The 19,825-nt window shown below is 51.2% G+C and overlaps 1 protein-coding gene across 1 annotated transcript; it reads right to left on the bottom strand.

Annotated features, from left to right (window-relative positions):
* Window positions 1–231: 231 nt before the first annotated feature.
* On the bottom strand, window positions 232–13,225 carry LOC101339003 (transmembrane protein 132D). Its single transcript, XM_033836713.2, has 4 exons — window positions 13,062–13,225; window positions 9,730–10,003; window positions 5,397–5,588; window positions 232–1,416 (listed from the first exon to the last, which is right to left on the bottom strand). The coding sequence occupies exons 1-4, from the start codon at window positions 13,223–13,225 to the stop codon at window positions 232–234; spliced, it is 1,815 nt and encodes a 604-aa protein (XP_033692604.1).
* Between the last annotated feature and the right edge of the window lie 6,600 nt (window positions 13,226–19,825).

The following is a 19,825-nucleotide window of genomic DNA, read 5'->3' as shown; positions in this document are numbered from 1 at the left end:
ATGCATGATAAACCCCTTAACACTGACAGAAACATTGGACCCTGGACTGTTGACATCAATTCCAACTCGGGGCCGTCCCAGGGGAGCCAGGGTCATTGTCTGTGGCTCTGTGGATAGCGTCACCCTGCTCTTGTCCCGTCTTTTTATTTCCCCACCGGGCACACGGTTGCCCCACATCCCCAAGTTAAAGGCCGAAAGGTGAGTGAGAACCAATGTCTGTGAAGGCCCGGCTTACACATCTTCATGTAATCCTTCCATGTAGCCGCATGACTCTTGGCATCCCCCAGGGTCCAGATCCTGGCAGACCCATTTCACGGCATCCTCACTGCTGGTCGCTATGGAGTTCACGGCGGGGCATCTGTCATCCGTAGAGACGGTGGTGAAAGTGGTGAACTCCACTCTTTTCCTTTTTGAGGTAGGGGACGTTGGGGGCTCGCTTTTCGGATCGCTCCCGTCCATGAGTGAGGGTCCTGAAGATGCGAACAGCTGTCCGTTGGTGCTGTTTGGGGAGTTTGTGCTGAGGAGATACTTACTCTCTTCGAAATCCATGCCCCTGTCGATGGCGGTGATCTGCTCGTCCTGGGAGGAAGCCAAGTTGATGTGATTCTCCAACAGTTCGGCCCGGTGGCTCAACCCGACCCAGTCATGGTAGTGACTCATACCTTCTTGTTCCTCGAAGGGAACCTGCTTGTGCCTGTACTTTAACGCAAAGGTCACACAGTTTATCAGGAAGACCAGAATGGCCAGGCAGAAGACACCCAACAGGGCGTACATCCCAATTTCCAAGTCGCTCAGCCCTTTGGAGGCCTGCGTGAGGTCATTCTCATCCATTTCCCCATAGCTTCTGGGCAGGTCCACCTGGGCGGGGAAGCTGGTGAGGTCAATGGAGATGGTCTGCAAATGGCTGTCATCATCCAGAAGGCTTTCCTGGCCACGGTTCTTCTGGAAGGTGGACCTTTCCGTGGTGGAGCCCCTTCCTTCCATGAGGCCCACAGAAGAACTGCCGTAGTACCGTCCCTCTTGACGCCCCCATTCTTGCGAGGGTTTTCTGGGTCTTCTGTCACTGACATTATTATCCAGGTGACCTCCTGCCCCCGTGCGTCTGCTGTCGCTGGTGTTGGGATTGGCATCGTTTGGGCCAAATTTAACTTTGACGTTGGCTGTCCCCACGGCCAACACGCTCTTCCGTTTGGATTTCTGGCATGACTCACAAATAACCATTTCGACCTTCACCAGGGCACCCTGTCCCTCGGCTTCAGCGGTGATTATAGGCCACTTGAATTTGGGGTCTTGGTGGATAGAGACCACCTTCTCATCCAGTGATGTGGCCATCAGGGAGAAGTCTTTCGCGTCGTAAATATCCAAGGGGGTGACAGAGCCGTCACTGAATTGGACCCAGCAACTGATGGCTGCTTCCTGTTGAAGAAAAAGAGTAAGTTCATCAAAACAGGCCCCAAAGCTCACTGAATACAAAGTCTTAGTAAAAACAGACACTGTCACAAAGATAATACTCCAAGAACAAAGGGAAACCTTTTATGCAGCGTAGAAATAAGAGGCGAGAAGTACTGAGGGTATGAAAGAAAATGAATTCCTGTAAAGATGTAGAAGCCAAAGAAAACTACAACAGCAAAACGACAATGACGAAACAGGCCCAGGAATAACCCTCCCTAATAAGATCTGCTTTCTCTCCTGAGGTGTTGAAAGAAAGATGGCTTCTTTCGGCAGTGCAAGATCTTCTTCTGCAGAGTAACCAACTGCCTATCGACGGAGATCTACCGGTTAGTGGGGTCATTTACAAATGTTACACGTTTAAACGGAAAATATTTATTACGTTATTTTTAAGTTGCTTTAATACCGAGTCTCCATGCATTACTCACAACACAGGTTAAAACCCCTGACCTAGACAAGGGTGCCCCAGAGCGGCTGCAGGCTTTGGTTGTGTGGGTCCTGCTACATCAGCATCTAAGGATGGGTTTGTATTGGCCTGTGGACAGTCTTGGCTTGGAGGTGAAGAGTAAAACCAACCAGCCAGAGAGAGGGTTAGGGCTAGGGTTAGGGTTGGGGTTGGGAAGGGTTAGGGTTAGGGTTAGGGTTGGGGTTGGGCTTGGGGTTGGGGTTGGGGTTGGGGTTGGGAAGGGTTAGGAAGCTTTCTGTTGGGAGAATCTTTGTCTTCCCTTCCACTCTCCAACCCAACCAGTTGGGGGAAACTGGGAGACCCAAAAGTAGCCAGGGTCAAGACTTGTGTCCACCTCAATCCCTTGTCTTTTTACTTTGTTGCTTTAGACCAGCTTTCCTTGGGACTAGTCTGTCCAGGGAGACTGTAATAGACAAGATAACCTCTAAGCCTTCAGTTTCAGTGACGATGTCATTGGCCTTGACAGCAAACTGGGAGGCCCATTGCTCCCTCCTCCCTCCTCCTAGCTCCCGGAGAAGCTGCTCCACCCCAAACCCAGAAGGATGCACAGCCCTAAGAGGCTTGTGTGCCTGCCCACCTGGCCACAGCTGATTGGACCCATAGGACGGCTGCTGTCAGAGCCATTCATCTCTGCAGCTCTGAGCCAGCCGGCATGTCCCCCTCCAATTTGAAATAAGCAAGATGGGAGACGCTTCCCTGGTGGCGCAGTGGTTGAGAGTCCGCCTGCTAATGCAGGGGACACGGGTTCGAGCCCCGGTCTGGGAAGATCCCACATGCCACGGAGCAGCTGGGCCCGTGAGCCATAGCCGCTGAGCCTGCGCGTCCGGAGCCTGTGCTCCGCAACGGGAGAGGCCACAACAGTGAGAGGCCCGCGCACCGCGATGAAGAGTGGCCCCCGCTCGCCGCAACTAGAGAGAGCCCTCGCACAGAAACGAAGACCCAACACAGCCAAAATAAATTAATTAATTAACATTAAGATGGGAGTGGGAAGATGTGTCGGAGCTCATATAAGACTGGAGAATGAAGCCCCACTTTGGAGCCCCACGATGGATCAGGTGTAAGCAAATGTCTGGGCACGGCATTTATTTAATGAGATGATGGACGTGAGAGAGACTGTCGACCCCCCAGTTTCCCCAAGTTCTTATAGCTGGGGTCTAAGAGGGTCCCACTATCCTTGTAATAAATCCTGTGTTATTTAAACTTGCTTCAGGGGATTTCTCTTGCTTGCAACCTAAGAGCCACTGACCACGACAGAAGTTAAGTTTACCTGGTGGTGTCTGGTCTTTGAACTGAGAAGGGAGCTTCTGACATATGACTGGTGGTCTCTGCTTCTCCTTCAGCACAGCCAGTAAATACCGACCTTGTTAGCCATCGGCTTGGGGTGGCTGCTAAGTGGAAAATGCCTCCATGACACAGGCCGGAAGCCACTGGATGTGACCTCGGTTTACCTGGGCCTTCGGATTGGCTGTGAAATTGCAGCAGGAACTTCAAACGCACGTTGGATTTCTTGAAACTGAAATGTCAGAGCCAAGTTGCAGGCAGGGACTAAGCTCCATTCAAAGCAAGCACGGAGCAAACCTCAGGGTCACGTGCCTAGCTCTGCATGTTGGAAATGGATTCGCTCTGTGGCCCTATTCTAACTGTGTCTTATCGCTTCCTTAACTCCTAACCGGCAGTCACCTGATTTGATCACCCCAGGAAGACAGGAAGAAGCCTCGGGTCATTTCTCCTTTGCTATCTGTAACTTGCAACCTGGCTGGCATCACGCCCTGAGAAAAGGCAGGTTTGTCTCTGGCAAGAATTCGTATCCGTTATTGAGATCATCCACTTTCAAGTGCTTTCTAATCCAAAGCCCTGCACATACAGACCACAGCGAAAGGACAAGGGGTTAGCTAACACCTGGCAGGGGAGCCTTCAGTGCTGGGTACGGGCTGGGAAAATGGTAAGGCTCTGTGTGTCCAGGGGCAGGTACAGCTTAGCCCACCTTCCTGCCCAAACATAGTCACAGCCTCAGCAGGTGCAAGAGGGGACCCAGATGGCAATGTACCTGCCGAGGGAAGAGCTTCCAGGAAGCGCTCCTGACCAATAAGGAAAGCTGCCCGAAAACCCCCTATGTGGGCTGGAGGCCTTCTAGCATCCCCACAGGAGGACAGTCCTGTCTCATGGGGCGCACAGAATCAGTAGCCTGAGACCACCGTCCTTGGGCATTAAACAAGGCTCACCAAAGTCTCCATCCAGTTTCCTTCTAAGAAATAAAGTTTCTCCATCTCAGATGAGGGAGGAGATCAGATGACGTTTCCAAGTGCCCTTCCAACAGTCCTCTTTGTTTGGAAACCATCGTATCAACGCACAAACACGCACCACGTGATACACACCACAACAGGTACACATACACAACGCACACTACACACAACACACATACATAACACAAACATACACATATGCACAGTACACACATACACACACTATTAGCGCACGCTGGTTTCCAGCAAAGAGAAAGAAGGCCATGACTGATGTCACCACTGGCCTGTTACTTCTGCTTTGAGCTAAATGACAAATGTGGAAGCATCTCCTCCAATCTCCTTCCGACCCCCAGACCCGTTAGCCCATTTTTTTGAGCAGGGACTTAGCGGAAGGCTGTGGACCCCTCCTTGGAGTCTGTGCCCGCCCTCGCTTTCACCCCACTGCTCGGGGAGGTCAGCGGGGTCCAGAGCCAGGACTGTCTGGGGGGGGGTGGTGGAGAAGCAGCACAGGTGACGCGGATGGGGCGCGAGGAGACTGCGTCCAGCCTCTCTGGCTCCTGGTGCGCTATAATCCATCACTCCTGGCAACCTTGGGGTCTGGCATCTCCGTCGGGGGGTCTGGGAAGCCTGAGGCTGAGCAGTTGCCCCTTCACGACGCCTCTCCAGACTGCGGAGCGCCCGATGTGCGAGCCCACTCTTTTGCGGGACCCCTCCACCCCAATTAGTGATTCCACCACACAGGCAACCTGATCCAACGTGTGACCTCACCCCACTGTGCGACCTCACCTGAAGTGTGACCTGCTCAAGGCGGAAGCCCACCCAGTGAACGACCCCACTGACATGTGATGCAACCCCACCACGTGACCCCAAGAGACGTGGGATTCCCCCGCTGGTGTGGGCCCCACCTGCTGTGTAACCGCACCTGGTGTGTGACCTCACCTGGTGTTTGACCTCACCTGGGTGTGACCTCACCTGGTGTGTGACCTCACCTGGGTGTGACCTCACCTGGTGTGTGACCTCACCTGGTGTGTGACCTCACCTAGTGTGTGACCTCACCTGGGTGTGACCTCACCTGGTGTGTGACCTCACCTGGTGTGTGACCCACTCCCCCATGTGTAACCCCCCTGGATATATGACCCCACCTGGTGTGTGACCTCACCTGGTGTGACCCGCCTGTGGTGTGACCCCCCCCCCCGACATGTGACCCCTTCCCACGGTGCCCCATCCCCACCCCACACCTGTCTGGGCCTTTGCAGAAGTTCTTGAGCCACCGCGGTGGCGAAGATGGCTCTGTTGCTCCCAGGGCTGAGCTGCAGGGAGAGGGACAGCCCTGCCACCAGCTGGACCCCGAGGTCTGTGATCGTCACCTTCTCGTCTAGCACGGTGATGGTCTTCTCGGCCAAGATGGCATCTGACAGAGGCGACAGGATCTGAAAGGCAGAACCGACATAGGCAGGAAAAGCTCTCTGTGGTTCCAGAAATCCCCCCGATGGTGTAAACGATGGAGGTGGATAGGGACAGACAGAGCCAGAGGAGCAAAAACGGGTCTTTCCACTCACGCCTTCTTCTAAAAGATACAGCTTGCTTGTGAAAATATATAACATTTTTTAAGTAACAGCAAGATGGTATCAAGGAGTGGATGGGGTAGGACCTGGCATCCCACCCACAGCATCAAATAAACTCCATTGCCTACCGTGCACTGCCCTCAGACCCTGAGAGGAAGAATTAACATTTTCATTCATTTCAGCACTAACTTTACGATTCTTCTACAGCATGGATCATTTCTACTATTACTTAGTGCATATTTTGTTTAAAATCATTTTATGTAAATAATTTGTTTAAAAAAGCTTCATAGCGTCATAGAAAAACGGTTTCGATATGCTAGCTATATATTTCTATATCTCTCTTTTCTACACATGATCGCCAATGACCAGTTACACACAAAGAAGAGACGGTCGGTCCATGTACCACCTAAAGCATCCCGTGTGTCACCGGGAGCTCGCACTCCACACTTTGGGGAACACTGAGCAGTGACACTCAGTTGCATTTTGGAATATCAGCTTCCGTCCTCTGATAAACTCAGCTGCGGGTCCTACCCTTGACGCCGATGTCCCAAAGTCTCATTGGTCTCTGGACACCTGTCATGCCCTGGGGAATGAAGCTTCTGTTCAATTTAGACCCTGAGGAGGAAATCCTGCTTTGGAAGATTGTCTGTGGAAGCACCTCTGCTCCCCCCCGCCCCTCACCCGAGTTACAAAGTGCTGACTTAGACTCCCCTCTATGAATCCTTAACCTTCTGGGTGAAACAGGTTTCATTCTCCCTTCCCCAGCTCTTTTGACGTATTTCTCTTTTCAAGTTGTTGGTGATATTTATGAAGATGTATCTCAAGATAGTTTTCCCTGGATTCATTAAATTCCTTTATCAAAGCCCCACATTTCTGTTCAAATACCTTCTTCAGTTTCTAAATCTGGTTGGGACACCTTGAATGGCGCTGGGTATGAAACATGAGTCCCCAGAAGAAAGTGGCCAAATGAATTTATAACTCAGGAGGACTCGGTGGCCATAAATAAGAGGGAAAAACGAAGGGTCTCAGGAGCAGATGCCCCACTAGGACAATTTTCATGTTTCACGCATGGGAAGCTGGCCCCTTCGCACTCACTGATTTTCACAGAAATACCTGATTTCTGAACAGTGTTTCATTGCGTCTTTGTATTTAAATGATCATCTTGAGTGGTTGGTGTCAAGTTGTCGTCTTGGTTCCAGTTTCCAGACATCAGCATGACTTTAGCCCATGGATCAACTTTAATTTAGATCTTTCAGGCAAAAATCAACTGTGAAGATTACAAGTGCTTGTCTATGGGGCGGATGTGTTTTGTTTGACATAATACTTCAAAATGGGATGAATGGCCATCCTTAAAAAACAGATGATTTCGTATGAAAGACAGATTTCTAGCTATTCTGGAAAAGTTGCAGCATCTCTCCACACTGGGCTCCCATTTCCTCTTGGCACCTTTTGGAGGTGAGTATCACCCTCCCTTTGCCACACTCCTCACCACTCCCTATTGTCCTCCTAACACTTAGGGCCCAACTCAGTCATCCTCTTTCACCTGATGCTCTGGCTGCTTTCCTCACAGAGGGTACCTTCGCAGCTTTTAGAGAGCATTGGAGCATGTAACACCTGAGTCCCAGTTCAAAGTAATTTACTTTCCCCCTTGAATAAAATGATCTCTTTTATTTTTATTTTTTTCCAGTGGCTAAAGTATTTTATTAAATTAAGTATGTCATTTGCAAATGGTTTCATGTGAAAATTTAAAAGCAAAGTTATAAAACATTTTTAATAAAACAGTACAGAGTTAATAGCAAAATTACATTTTCTTGATTGTACAAATAAAAACATTTTGTTTCTGATAGACTGTCTGAAAATTTTATAATGTATTCTCCAACTGACAGCTGCAATATTCTATTTTAATGAGACGTCTCAGGGTTAATTCAATCATTTGATAATAATGGGTTCAAAAATGATCTCTCTTAAATATCAGCCCATTTTCCAGAATGTTTGAAGTCTTCTACAATCCAATAGAGTAAACCTCACTGTTTAGCTAATAGGATGATCACCTCTTCTATAAATGGGGCAGTCACTGAGGAACAATATTTGCTCTCAGACAGGAGGTAAGTGACTCCCAAGTGACCTCCCAGAACTGTGTCTTGTGAAAGTGTTTGTTTCAAAGCTCCCATATTGCATACTGGTTCACCCCATCCATTCCTAGCAGCAGGTGCTTACAAGACCAGTGGAATCATAATAACTCTGTTGCTTCCTTCAGTACATTTCTGAAATGCTCCAGGTTTCATCATGTGGCAGGCTGGGCCCTGGTGGAGACAGCTGAGCATCACGGTGGGATGGGAAGCTTTTCAGTGACCATGGTCAGTGAGGTGGAGTGACCAAGTGAGAAGCTGCTGGCCACACCCATGATTCTGATGCGCTTAGCCCACCCCAAGAGCTTTTTTAAAAATATTTTTCAATTACAAAACTTTTATTTTATATTGGGGTTGGTTGATTTACAATGTTGTGTTAGTTTCAGGTGTACAGCAGTGTGATTCAGCTGTACATGTACATGTATCTGTTCTTTATCAGATTCTTTCCCCATATAGGTTATTACAGAGTAATGAGTAGAGTTCCCTGTGCTATACAGTAGGTCCTTGCTGGTAGTGTGTATATGCTAATTTCAAACTCCTAATTTATCCCTCCCCAGACCTTTCCCCTTTAGCAGCCATAAGTTTGTTTTCTATGTCTGTGAGGCTGTTTCTGTTTTGTAACAGTTCATTTGTATCATTTTTTAAGATTCTACATATCAGTGATATCACATGGTATTTGTCTTTCTCTGTCTGACGTACTTCACTTAGTATGATCATCTCTAGGTCCATCCACGTTGCTGCAAAGTATTTTATTCCTTTTTATGGCTGAGTAGTATTCCATTGTGTACATGTACCACATCTTCTTCATCCATTCATCCATCGATGGACATTCAGGTTGCTTCCATGTCTCAGCTGTTGTAAATGGTGCTGCTGTGAACATTGGGGTGCATGTATCTTTTTGAATTTGAGTTTTTGTCTTTTCCAGATATACGCCCAGGAGTCAGATTGCTGGATCATATAGTAGCTTTATTTTTAGAGCTTTTGTCCCAAGATAGTAACATCCACCATGTCTCAGAGACAAATAATGTCTTGGAGTTTCAAACATGACCCATCCTGAGAAGCCAGTCCATCATTATACCTCTTCTGTTGTTTATTTGACAGCTTCTTTCAGTCTGTTCACTCTGAAAATGGATACTGTCGAATAGAGCTACCGTATGATCCAGGAATACCACTCCTGGGCATACATCTAGACCAAACTCCAATTCGCTACATGCACCCCAATGTTCACAGCAGCACTGTTTACAATAGCCAAGACATGGAAGCAACCTGAATGTCCATCTACAGATGAATGATAAAGAAGATGTGGTACAGATATACAACGGAAGATTACTCAGCCTTCAAAAACAGAATGAAATAGTGCCATTTGCAGCAACAGAAATGGACCTAGATATTATCACACTAAGTAAAGTACGCCAGACAGAGAAAGACAAATATCATATGATATCACTTATATGTGGAATTTAAGAAAATGGTAAAGTGCACTTATTTACGAAACAGAAACAGACCCATGGACATAGGAAAAAAACAAACGGTTACCAAAAGGGAAAGGGGGGGGATAAATTAGGAGTTTGGGACTAACATATACACGCTACTATATACAAAATTGATAAACGACAAGGACCTACTGTACAGCACAGGGAACTCTATTCAATATCTTGTAATAACCTATAATGGAAAAGAATAGATGTATACATACGTATAGCTGCATCACTTTTCTGTACACCTGAAACGAACCCAACATTGTACATCGACTATACGTCAATAAAAAAATAAAAAAATAAAAATAGATATTGCTCTAAGTGACGACAAACGGCCGAGTTCTCGTCTGGGTAGAGACGTGACGGGAACACAGAGAGGCCTTGCCTTGGGGGTCTTACCTGAATGGCGGTCATCCCGAGCTCCTGGCCAATCAGGACTTGTCCCCCTTGCAGCTTGGCAATCCGGGGCTCCTCCACCTGCATGAAGTCATTTACCAGCTCCGTGATGTCCACCTGCCAATCGGAGCCCAGCAGGTGGGCCAGCTGCCCCCCGGGCTCAGCCACTTCGGCCACAAACTGAGTCAAGACCCGCACCATGGCGTGCTGGTACTGGAGAGTGCAGCCCCGGCCTTTCTTCTCATCTTCTTCCTCCTCCTCACTGTCCCGAGCTGGCCTGTCAAGGGGTCAGTTCGATTGAACAGATGTTGATTGGTCGGGTCAACTGACCTCAAGGGGTCAGTTCGATTGAGCAGATGCTGATTGGTCGGGTCAACTGACCTCAAGGGGTCAGTTCGATTGAACAGATGCTGATTGGTCGGGTCAACTGACCTCAAGGGGTCAGTTCGATTGAACAGATGCTGATTGGTCGGGTCAACGGCTGGGGGCTGGGGGTGAAGCATGGCAGGGGCTGCAGAGGTGAGGGGGCATGAGGCCTGCCTTCGGGGAGTTCACAGCCTGGGCCGGGGGGGCGGTGCTCAGACACATGTGCAGGGGTGATGCTCAGAATATCGGAGCCCTGCTGTGGCCTGAGCGCTGACCAGTCAGAATGGGCTGGTGTGGTCAGCAGAGTTCTAAGGTGTCCCCTATGAGCCCCATCTCCTGGTATTCACTTTGTGAAATCCCCTTCCCTTTGGGTGTGGGCTGGACCTAGTAAAAGTTTCTTCCAATGAAAGATTACAGCGGGACTTCCCTGGCGGTCCAGTGGTTAAGACTCCGCGCTTCCGATGCAGGAGGCACGGGTTCAATCCCTAGTCGGGGAACTAAGATCCCACGTGCCGCGCAGTGCGGCCAAAAAAAAAAAAAAATTTACAGCAGAAGTTATGGGATGTCACCTTCAAGATTAGGTTTTAAGAAACTATGACTTGTCGTGTTCAGCCCTCTTTCCTTTGTTCTTCTCTCTCTCTTTTTTTTAAATTAACCTTGCTTTCCTTTTCTATTACTTGTATACTTTCTTTTTCAAATTTTATTTATTTATTAATTTATTTATCTATGGCTGTGTTGGGTCTTCATTTCTGTGCGAGGGCTTTCTATAGTTGCGGCGAGCGGGGGCCACCGCTCATCGCAGTGCGCGGGCCTCTCACTATCGCAGCCTCTCCCGTTGCGGAGCACAGGCTCCGGACGCGCAGGCTCAGTAATTGTGGCTCACGGGGCCAGCTGCTCTGCGGCATGTGGGATCTTCCCAGACCAGGGCTCAAACCCGTGTCTCCTGCATTGGCAGGCGGATTCTCAACCACTGCGCCACCAGGGAAGCCCCAGGTTCTGCTCTCTTGCCTGCCCTGGTGAAGTCAGCTGCCGTGCTGTGTGCGGCCCTATGGAGACACCTGACAGCTGGAAGCAGCACCCTCTGGCCAACAGCCAGTGAGGAGCTAAGGCCTCCCAGGAGCCACATGGGCTTGGATGTAGGTCCTTCCCCAGCAGAGCCTTGTGGTGAGACTCCAGCTCCGGCTGACAACCGGACTGTAGCTTGCGAGAGATCCAGCTAAGCCTGGCCTGGATGCCTGATCCAGGGGAACTGTGAGATGACAGGCTTTTCTTTCAAGCCACCTGGTTTTGGGGTAAGCCACTCAATTATGTAGCAATAGATAATTAATACAGTAAGGCTCTGGGTGACCAGTATAGCCCTACAAACCAGTACACGAGGGAAGCGAGTGTTTAACTCAAGGGAAGGTATTTTGTGATAATGAATGTAGAGAGGGCCAGGCAGCAGGCAGATGTTAGCTGCTCCCTCAACATCTGATGCCTTATGTGCTGTCAGTCCTTCCCAGCACCATCACGGTCTCCATCAGAAGAGCTGCTCACTCCTCGAAGTGGTTCTCTTGCCGTATCTGAGCTGGACAGTCGTGACAGCACCTGGACTGTTCACAATCACACTCGGCCAGTCCTTGGGTGAGTCTCTCCCTGCACCCACTTTCCCTCAGTAGCGTCAGTAATCACGCTGAACTCCATGCTCCCACCTCAACCTCAGAAACCCCTGTGGTTAAGGAAAGGGTCATGGCTGAAACCATCTTCCAACGGCACGCAGGACCCAAGCCTTCACTCCTGAAGCCCTGCCCTCTCCCAGGTGCCATAAGAACTCAAAGGGGTGGACTTCCAAGGGAAGGAAAATAAAAGCTGCCCCTCACCTAAGTACCAGTTCACTCCTCCTGCTGAGTACCCAGACTCCAGGAATAGTTCCTGGGCTAATTCTTCACATGCTCGCTTTTGACTTTCTACAAGTCCCTTAAGCATGGGTTTCTCCAAGGTGACCGAGTCTCTGAAAAAAACTCTCTTTGTACCTGATGCCTGTTTATTTGCCCGAGGTGGGCGATGCAGACTTATCAGTCCATCTAACGCCACCAGAGGCACACAGGTGGCAGGCCACGGACTTCATCTCCCCAAGGGAAACTGATCTCAGTGATTCTGGGGGAAAAAGAGACTGCCCAGGTCAGGCAGCATCTGTTCAGACAGCTCTCTAGCGGACCTCTTGCTTGGGGCCTCCAAGAATCAATTCTTCCCTCCTCCTGGTATTGATCTCTTGCTTCAGGCAGGGTTGACCTCTTTCCCTAGCTCCTCTGGCCCCAGCCAGGGGAATGTGGCTGCAGCCTCGCAGGCCAATCAGTGTATTCTGTCTCCTCCCCCTCCCCTCCCCCTTCTCCTCCCCCTCTCACCACCCCCTCCCCTCCTTCTCCCTCCCCCTCCCTCCCCTCCCCCTCCCCTTCTCTCCCTTCCCCTCCCCCTCCCCCACCCCTCCCCTTCTCCTCCCCTCCCCTCTTCCTCCCCTCCACTCCTTCCCCTCCCCCTCCCCTTCTCCTCTCCCTCCCACCTCTCCCTCCCCTTCCCCTCTCCCTCCCCTCCCCTCCCCTCTCCCTCCCCTCCCCCTCCTCCTCTCCCTCCTTCTCCTCCTTCTCCTCCTTGGCTACAGTGATTGGATCAGGAATGGACATATAACCCAAGTGAGGATAACACTTAACTCCAGGATTCTTGCATGAGTTACTGGGCAAAAGAGGATGTACTCTCTGAACAGTCACGGAGAAGGTAGAGTGAAAGTGTGGAACCTCGTGAGAAAAGCCTGATGGATGACGAAGCCAACACAAAGCAAGCAGGAGCCAGGAGGTGGAGAGAGACCCAGTCCTTGGGGTACCAACGGACCCCTGGAACCAGACACGCCTGAAATCGGCTACCCTGTAAACTTCCGTCTTCAGCCTAAGCGCACTTGACTTGTTTCTGCTACAGCGCCTGACCTGCACACCCACCTCTTGCTGGAGACAATGGGGACTCTCCAGCCCTTGATCTGGTTGAGCTCGGTGTCCGAGACCTCGATCTGCAGGGGCAGACGGGGCACCCACACCATCATCTCCAGAGGACTGGTCAGGTGCTGGTACGTGAAGTTCACCACCACGTTCACCTTGCCCTTCATTTCCTTCCCGTTGACAAAGACGTAGTCACACCTGTCAGAAACCTAGGAAGAGGGGAGAGAAGGGTGGGGGACGTATGAGTTCTTATCACATCCCAAAGCAAGAGCAAGAGAAAGCGGAGGAGGAAAGCAGTGTCGTGACTCTTTTGGGGTCACAATCACGAGGAGCTGGTCCTAACGTGGACACTGGATCTTGCTTTCCGAGACAGCAGAGGCTGTGACGACAGATGCCACGGAGCCCACCCACCTCTCCTGGGAGCTCTTCGACTGGCTGGGTACACTCACCCCCACCTGCTGCAGGTGCTTTGCTGACAATCTGTGCTGGAGCCGAACCTGCAGAATCCCCTGGGTGCCCTGTACCGCTCAGCCCACCTTTTTGCCCGACGATGACTTCCTGGTTTGCCTCAAGGAGGGACGAACCGTGTGTATAGGTCATGACCCGGAGCTCCTCTGGGGATCGGCCGAGGCTCGATTTCATCTGAAACCATCCGGCTCAGCTTGTCCCCTTTCTGCATCCGGCCTCCCTCACTCCCAGACGGATGTCTCCAGAGAACATCCTCAGTAAGTCATGTGCAGACAAGCTCCCATCTCAGCTGTGCGGGCAGATTCCGAGATATATTCCTCACGCTTCCTGGGAGCCTCTCAGTGGGATTCTCCCCACCTGCCCGCCGTGGTAACTAGCTCAGTAACTCATTTCCCGTCTCTTCCATTTAGGTGTCCTGTCCTACCCCCCACTCCTGCCTCCACGTCCTGGAATCAGTCCCCAGACGCACCCGCCGCCCTCCAGTCCGTGGCCCAGGCTCTGCTTTCCAGAGAATCCAGACACGTTAATCCAGGCCCACGTTAGCTCATTTCCTCCTCAGAACAACCCCGAGACGAGCATTCGCATCAGTCCCCTATTCCAGATGCGGAGGCTGAGAGTTAAAGGAGCTTGACTGTGCTCCCGGGATGCGGCCCTGGGGTCCGGCTGTGGAATCCACGATCTCAGCCTGTGCTGGTCTACCAGGCTGCCCCCCTCTGGCCACGTGTGACGGAAAAGCCAGGTTCAAAGAAAAGACCTTGTGCCCTTGTCTGTGTCTCCCAGCTCTCCAGGGGAGCTCGTGCTCATCCTAAGCAAGACTTGGGGCAAAGCTCTGGGGTCGTGTGGTAGCATGAAGACAGCCCCCAAAGATACCAGGTTCTGATCCTTGGAACCGGTACGTTACCTTATTTGGCAAAAAGGACTTTGCGGGTGTGATTAAGGGTCTGGAGATGCGCAGATTACCCTAGATTACCCAGGTGGGCCCTAAACGTAGTCCGAGTGCCTTTATAGGAGAGGAACAGAGGGACATTCGACCACCGTGACAGAGGAAGAACATGTGTCACCGAAGCAAGATGCTACACGGCCGGCTTTGAGGATGCAGGCCAGGGCCAAGGAATCCAAGGAAGGCGTCTCTAGAAGCTGGAAGAGGCTGGGAATCATTCTCTCCTAGAGCCTCTGGGAGCAGTGTGGCCCTGCCGATACCTTGTGAAGCTGATGAAGGACTTCTGCCCCCAGAACTGTGAGAGAATAACCGTGTGTGGTTTTCAAGTCATTTTTTTTTTTTTGGCCACACTGCACAGCTTGTGGGACCTTAGTTCCCTGACCAGGGATCGAACCCGCGCCCCTTGCGGTGGAAGTGCAGAGTCCGAACCACTGGACTGCCAGGGAAGTCCCTAATGTGTGTGGTTTTAAGCCACCGGGCTTGTGGTCATTTGTCCCAGCAGGAGACGGCCACAGAGAGGGAGAGGAGGATGGGCAGAGGCCACGCGGGCTCCTTCCCGGCTCTGAGGCTTGGCTGGTTGAGCTTGGAAGAAAGATGGGCAGGAGCAAGGCCCCTGGTTTATTGAGCACGTAATACGTGCCCGGCCGAGCAGCTGAACACATCCCAGGTGTGGTCCCAGTTAGTGGTCACGAGAACCCAGGACGTGGGTGCTGTTACTGTCAGTTCACGGGAGGTCAACCTGAGGTCCAAGACATTAGGTACCATTTCCCAAGGACGCACAGCTGGGAAGTGGAAAAGACCAGACTCAACCCAAGTCTGCCCCCAGCTGCCCCGCCTCCAGCACGGGCATCGCTCTTGCCCGGATGCTCTCTCGCCGTCTGTTGTTTTGTTCGTTTGTTTGTTTTTGCGGTACGCAGGCCTCTCACTGTTGTGGCCTCTCCCGTTGCGGAGCACAGGCTCCGGACGCGCAGGCTCAGCGGCCATGGCTCATGGGCCGAGCCGCTCCACGGCATGTGGGATCTTCCCGGACCGGGGCACGAACCCGCGTCCCCTGCATCGGCAGGTGGACTCTCAACCACTGCGCCACCAGGGAAGCCCGCAGTCTGTAGTTTTTTAAAGGATGCGGGCCTTCCCTCCAGCACTTAGAGGGGTGTGAAGAAAAGCAAAGCAGAAATCACTAGGTTGTTCAAACATCTTAGAAAGGATTGCTAGTGACGGCCCCTTTGATCTTCCTGGTGAGGGGACAAGGGCACAGCACACACGTGGGGGCACTGGGAGGCTTGGCACCAGGGGACGGTCAGTGACCCGGAGGGAAGCACGGGCCCGGGTCCATTTCTGAGCTGGAGCTGGTGACCCTCCTGTAGCGGAAGTACTTAAATCTGATGAAAGGCAGAACGGAACCAGCCCACGGGGCTCTGCTGTAACTTGTGTCCTGGCCACGGCCCTTTCTTCTTCAGGGCTGGCGAGTCTTGAATCTAGGCTTTTCTCTTTTTACGCCTTTCAAGTCTGAATCAGGCTGAATTGCCACAGATAAGCCGACGGGGGCGTGGGGGGGGGAGGTGGTGAGAGAGAGAGGAAATAGTGACAAGACTTGGTTTCAGAAAAAGAAGCTGTTTCATGACCTTAATTTTCTGGGCCCTCTTGCCAAACCAGGGGTTCTAAGAAGAGACACGTGGAGATCATCGTGGGTAAAAGCCCATCCCCTAATCCCCCTGTGGGTGAGAGATGCAGATGCCTGGTGTGTTTAGTCTTCATGTTTTGTTGTTTTGATTTTAAAACTCTGTGTTTTCTCCTTGAGGAAATAAGAAGAAGTTGGGGCTAGACACGGGTAAAAGGGCCGAGGAAGGTAAGCGGAGGGACACGGGTGAAAGGGCCGAGGAAGGTAAGCGGAGGGAAGGCAGGGCTTGACACCCAGGAAGCTGCTCTTAGCAGACACGCGTGGGGGCAGCTGATGCCCCGGACTTGGAAGGGCAGTGCTGGGTCGGAGGGGCGGAGTGCTGAGGTAGAGATTGTGTGTGTGTGTGTGTGTGTGTGTGTGTGTGTGTGTGTGTGTGTGTGTGTGTGTGTGTGTGTGTGTGTGTGTGTGTGTGTGTGTGTGTGTGTGTGTGTGTGTGTGTGTGTGTGTGTGTGTGTGTGTGTGTGTGTGTGTGTGTGTGTGTGTGTGTGTGTGTGTGTGTGTACATCAAGTAATAAGAACAGCACCCTCATTTGATGGGGGGTTTGTAAATCTCTGCCCCCAGACGCTCCTTCGGGATGGACTGCAGTCAGCACCCAGCCCTCTCTGTCTCCCCTTGGGCTCTGCCTGAGCTCACCTCCCTGCGGCAGGTCACGCCAGGTGCATGGGAGAGGAGGCAGCACCGCCCAGCAGTTCAGCCGGCAGGGGACAGAGCCCCTGCTGTGGCCCGATTTCTCCCTCTGCCTGACGCTCTCCCTCTTTCTCTTCACAGGGCTTGATCCCTAAGAGACATCTTGGGACCTCCCTGGCGTTCCAGTGGTTAAGACTCTGCGCTTCCATTTCAGGGGGCACAGGTTCGATCCCTGGTGGGGGAACTGTAAGACCTTACATGCTGAGCAGATAGGCCAACAAAGAAAAATAAAAGACCCGAGACATCTTGGCCCCAGATTCCAGCTCAGCATCTGTTTCTGCAGAACTCACCTGTCTTAGTCAGCTCAGGCTGCTATTAAAAAATGACCAAATGGGGTGTCTTATAAATGGCAGACATTTATTTCTGACATTTCTGGGGGCTGGAAGGACAAGATAACGGCTCCATCAGATTTGGTACCCGCTACCTGCTGCATAGACGGATGTCTTCCTTTTGTCCTCACAGGGTGGAAGGCGTGAGGGAGCTCTCTGGGTCTCTTTTATAAAGGGCACTAATCCCAAAGTGAGGGCTGCATCCTCACCTAATCACCTCTCAAAGGACCCACCTCCTGCCACCATCACATTGGGCACCAGGTTTCAACGTATGGGTTCCGGAGGGACACAGACCCCTCAGTCTATACCACCACCTATGACACGAGCTTCTTAGTATGTCCTTTCCTCCAGGCAGCCCTCGATTTGTCTTGTGTTAGTGGAGAATGGTTCATGTCAGCAGGTTCCTCACCTTGAATGGTCATGGACCAAGGTCATGGTTCTGATGGTTGAGTTTCTATTAACAGGGTGCTACGCAAGATAAGGACTGACTACATTTCACTGTTATTTGAAACCATGTGGAATATTGCCAAAGAAGAATAAAATCTAACAAAGGCAGACTCCAAGATCTTCTGCAGACCTACGATAGTGGATTGAATCCCCCCAGATTCCTGTCTACCCAGCACCTCAGATTGTGACCTTACTTGGAAATAGGGTCTTTGCACATGGAATTAGTTAAGATGCGGTCAGACTCGATTAGGGTGGATTCTAAATCCAATGAGAGTGTCCCTGTAAGAGACAGAAAAGGACACACAGAGACTGAGGGAAGAAGGCCAGTGATGACAGAGCCAGAGCTTGGAAGGATGCGGCCACAGCCAGAGGATGCCTGGAGCCCCCAGTAGCTGGAAGAGGCAGGAAGCCTCCTCCCCTAGAGCCCCCAGAAAGAGCACGGCCCTGCCCATGCCCTGATTTTGGGATTCAGGCCTCTGGAACTGCGAGAGAATGAATGGAGTGACCCAGTTTGTGATAATTTGTTACGGCAGCTCCAGAAAACGAGCGGACCTCCCAGGCGAGACCTCCCAATTAAGCCAGTGAACCTCCATTTTGACGGACGCCACGGCTGCTTCTCATTTACACTGACAGTTCAGAGCTACCGACAGGAGGACGTCCCACGCCCAGAGAAGGGGTAGTTCTATTACCTTCTCATTCCACAAAGAACGGGCTGATCTGAGTAGCTTCTTCCAAAGATGAAATCCACCCATCTGTTCGGAAAGGCTCTGGCTTTGATTGCATCTTCTAAGGTGAGTGAGAACTGATCATGAAGCCCCTTGTCCCTGTCAATCCTTCAACAAAAGCCCAGCTTTCCTGGCTGCTTTGCGCCGTAGGATTCTCTGCTTAACATCCAGCAGTGCTGGACAGCAATCCTTACGAGGCTAACATAAATGCCATCTGAAACACGCATCGCAAATGCAGCCTGATGGTGCCTGTGTCGACTCAGCGTTACCTACTTAACATGTTTATTCACCACCGCCGTAAGTGACGTTACTGGTGGTACAGGGGTCCTGGATCAGCAGGTCAGGGGGTGCCCCTGCAGCACCTTTTGTTTGGTGGAGGTGGTGGGGTGGCAGTGCCACGGCTGGAAATGACTGCTACATTTCTGACATCACCCCCTCCCTCCCTCCATGCATCCATCCCTCCCTCCCTCTCTCCCTCAGTCCATCCATCCATCCATCCTTCCATCCATCCATCCATCCATCCTTCCATCCATCCATCCATCCTTCCATCCATCCATCCATCCATCCTTCCATCCATCCATCCATCCATCCTTCCATCCATCCATCCATCCTTCCATCCATCCATCCATCCTTCCATCCATCCATCCATCCATCCATCCATCCATCCATCCTTCCATCCATCCATCCTTCCATCCATCCATCCTTCCATCCATCCATCTATCCATCCATCCATCCTTCCATCCATTCATCCATCCATCCATCTATCCATCCATCCTTCCATCCATCCATCCATCCTTCCATCCATCCATCCATCCATCCTTCCATCCATCCATCCATCCATCCATCCTTCCATCCATCCATCCATCCTTCCATCCATCCATCCATCCATCCATCCATCCATCCATCTATCCATCCATCTATCCATCCATCCTTCCATCCATCCAACCATCCATCCATCCATCCATCCTTCCATCCATCTATCCATCCATCCATCCCTCCTTCTTTCTCTCCCTCCTTCCTTTCTTCCTTCCTTCCTCCCTGTATTATTTAAATAATCTTATTATGACTTATTTTCTGTTTAACTTTTTTATTGCCTACAGATAGGTGTACACATCATGACTGTTCTGCTCAATGACATTTCACAGTGAACAAACTTGTGACCTGAACCCAGTTCCAGAGGCAGAGCACCGTGGTTCACATGGGAAGCCCCTCATGCCCTTCCAGCCCTAGCCCCACCCCCGACCTGAGTAAGGGCTCTAACCTCTCTCCTCATATCTTTGCTTCGTCTTCCCTGTTTTAAGCCTTTGGTATAAATGGGCTCACATCCCCGTACTTGTGTTCGTGAGACTGAGTTATGTGGTTCATTCCTTCTCATGGTGCGATACACCACAGTTTGCGTATCCATTCTCTCATCTGTGGACATTTGGGGGTTTCCAGTTTTGGGCTCTGACACATAGTGCTGCCCTGGACCATCATACACATGTCTTTGGGT

The sequence above is a fragment of the Tursiops truncatus genome, chromosome 13 (genome assembly GCF_011762595.2).
Source record: "Tursiops truncatus isolate mTurTru1 chromosome 13, mTurTru1.mat.Y, whole genome shotgun sequence".
In the NCBI taxonomy this organism is placed as follows: Eukaryota; Metazoa; Chordata; class Mammalia; order Artiodactyla; family Delphinidae; genus Tursiops; species Tursiops truncatus.
Note: the sequence above shows the minus strand (reverse complement) of the source record. Positions and strands in the feature narration are given on the sequence as shown.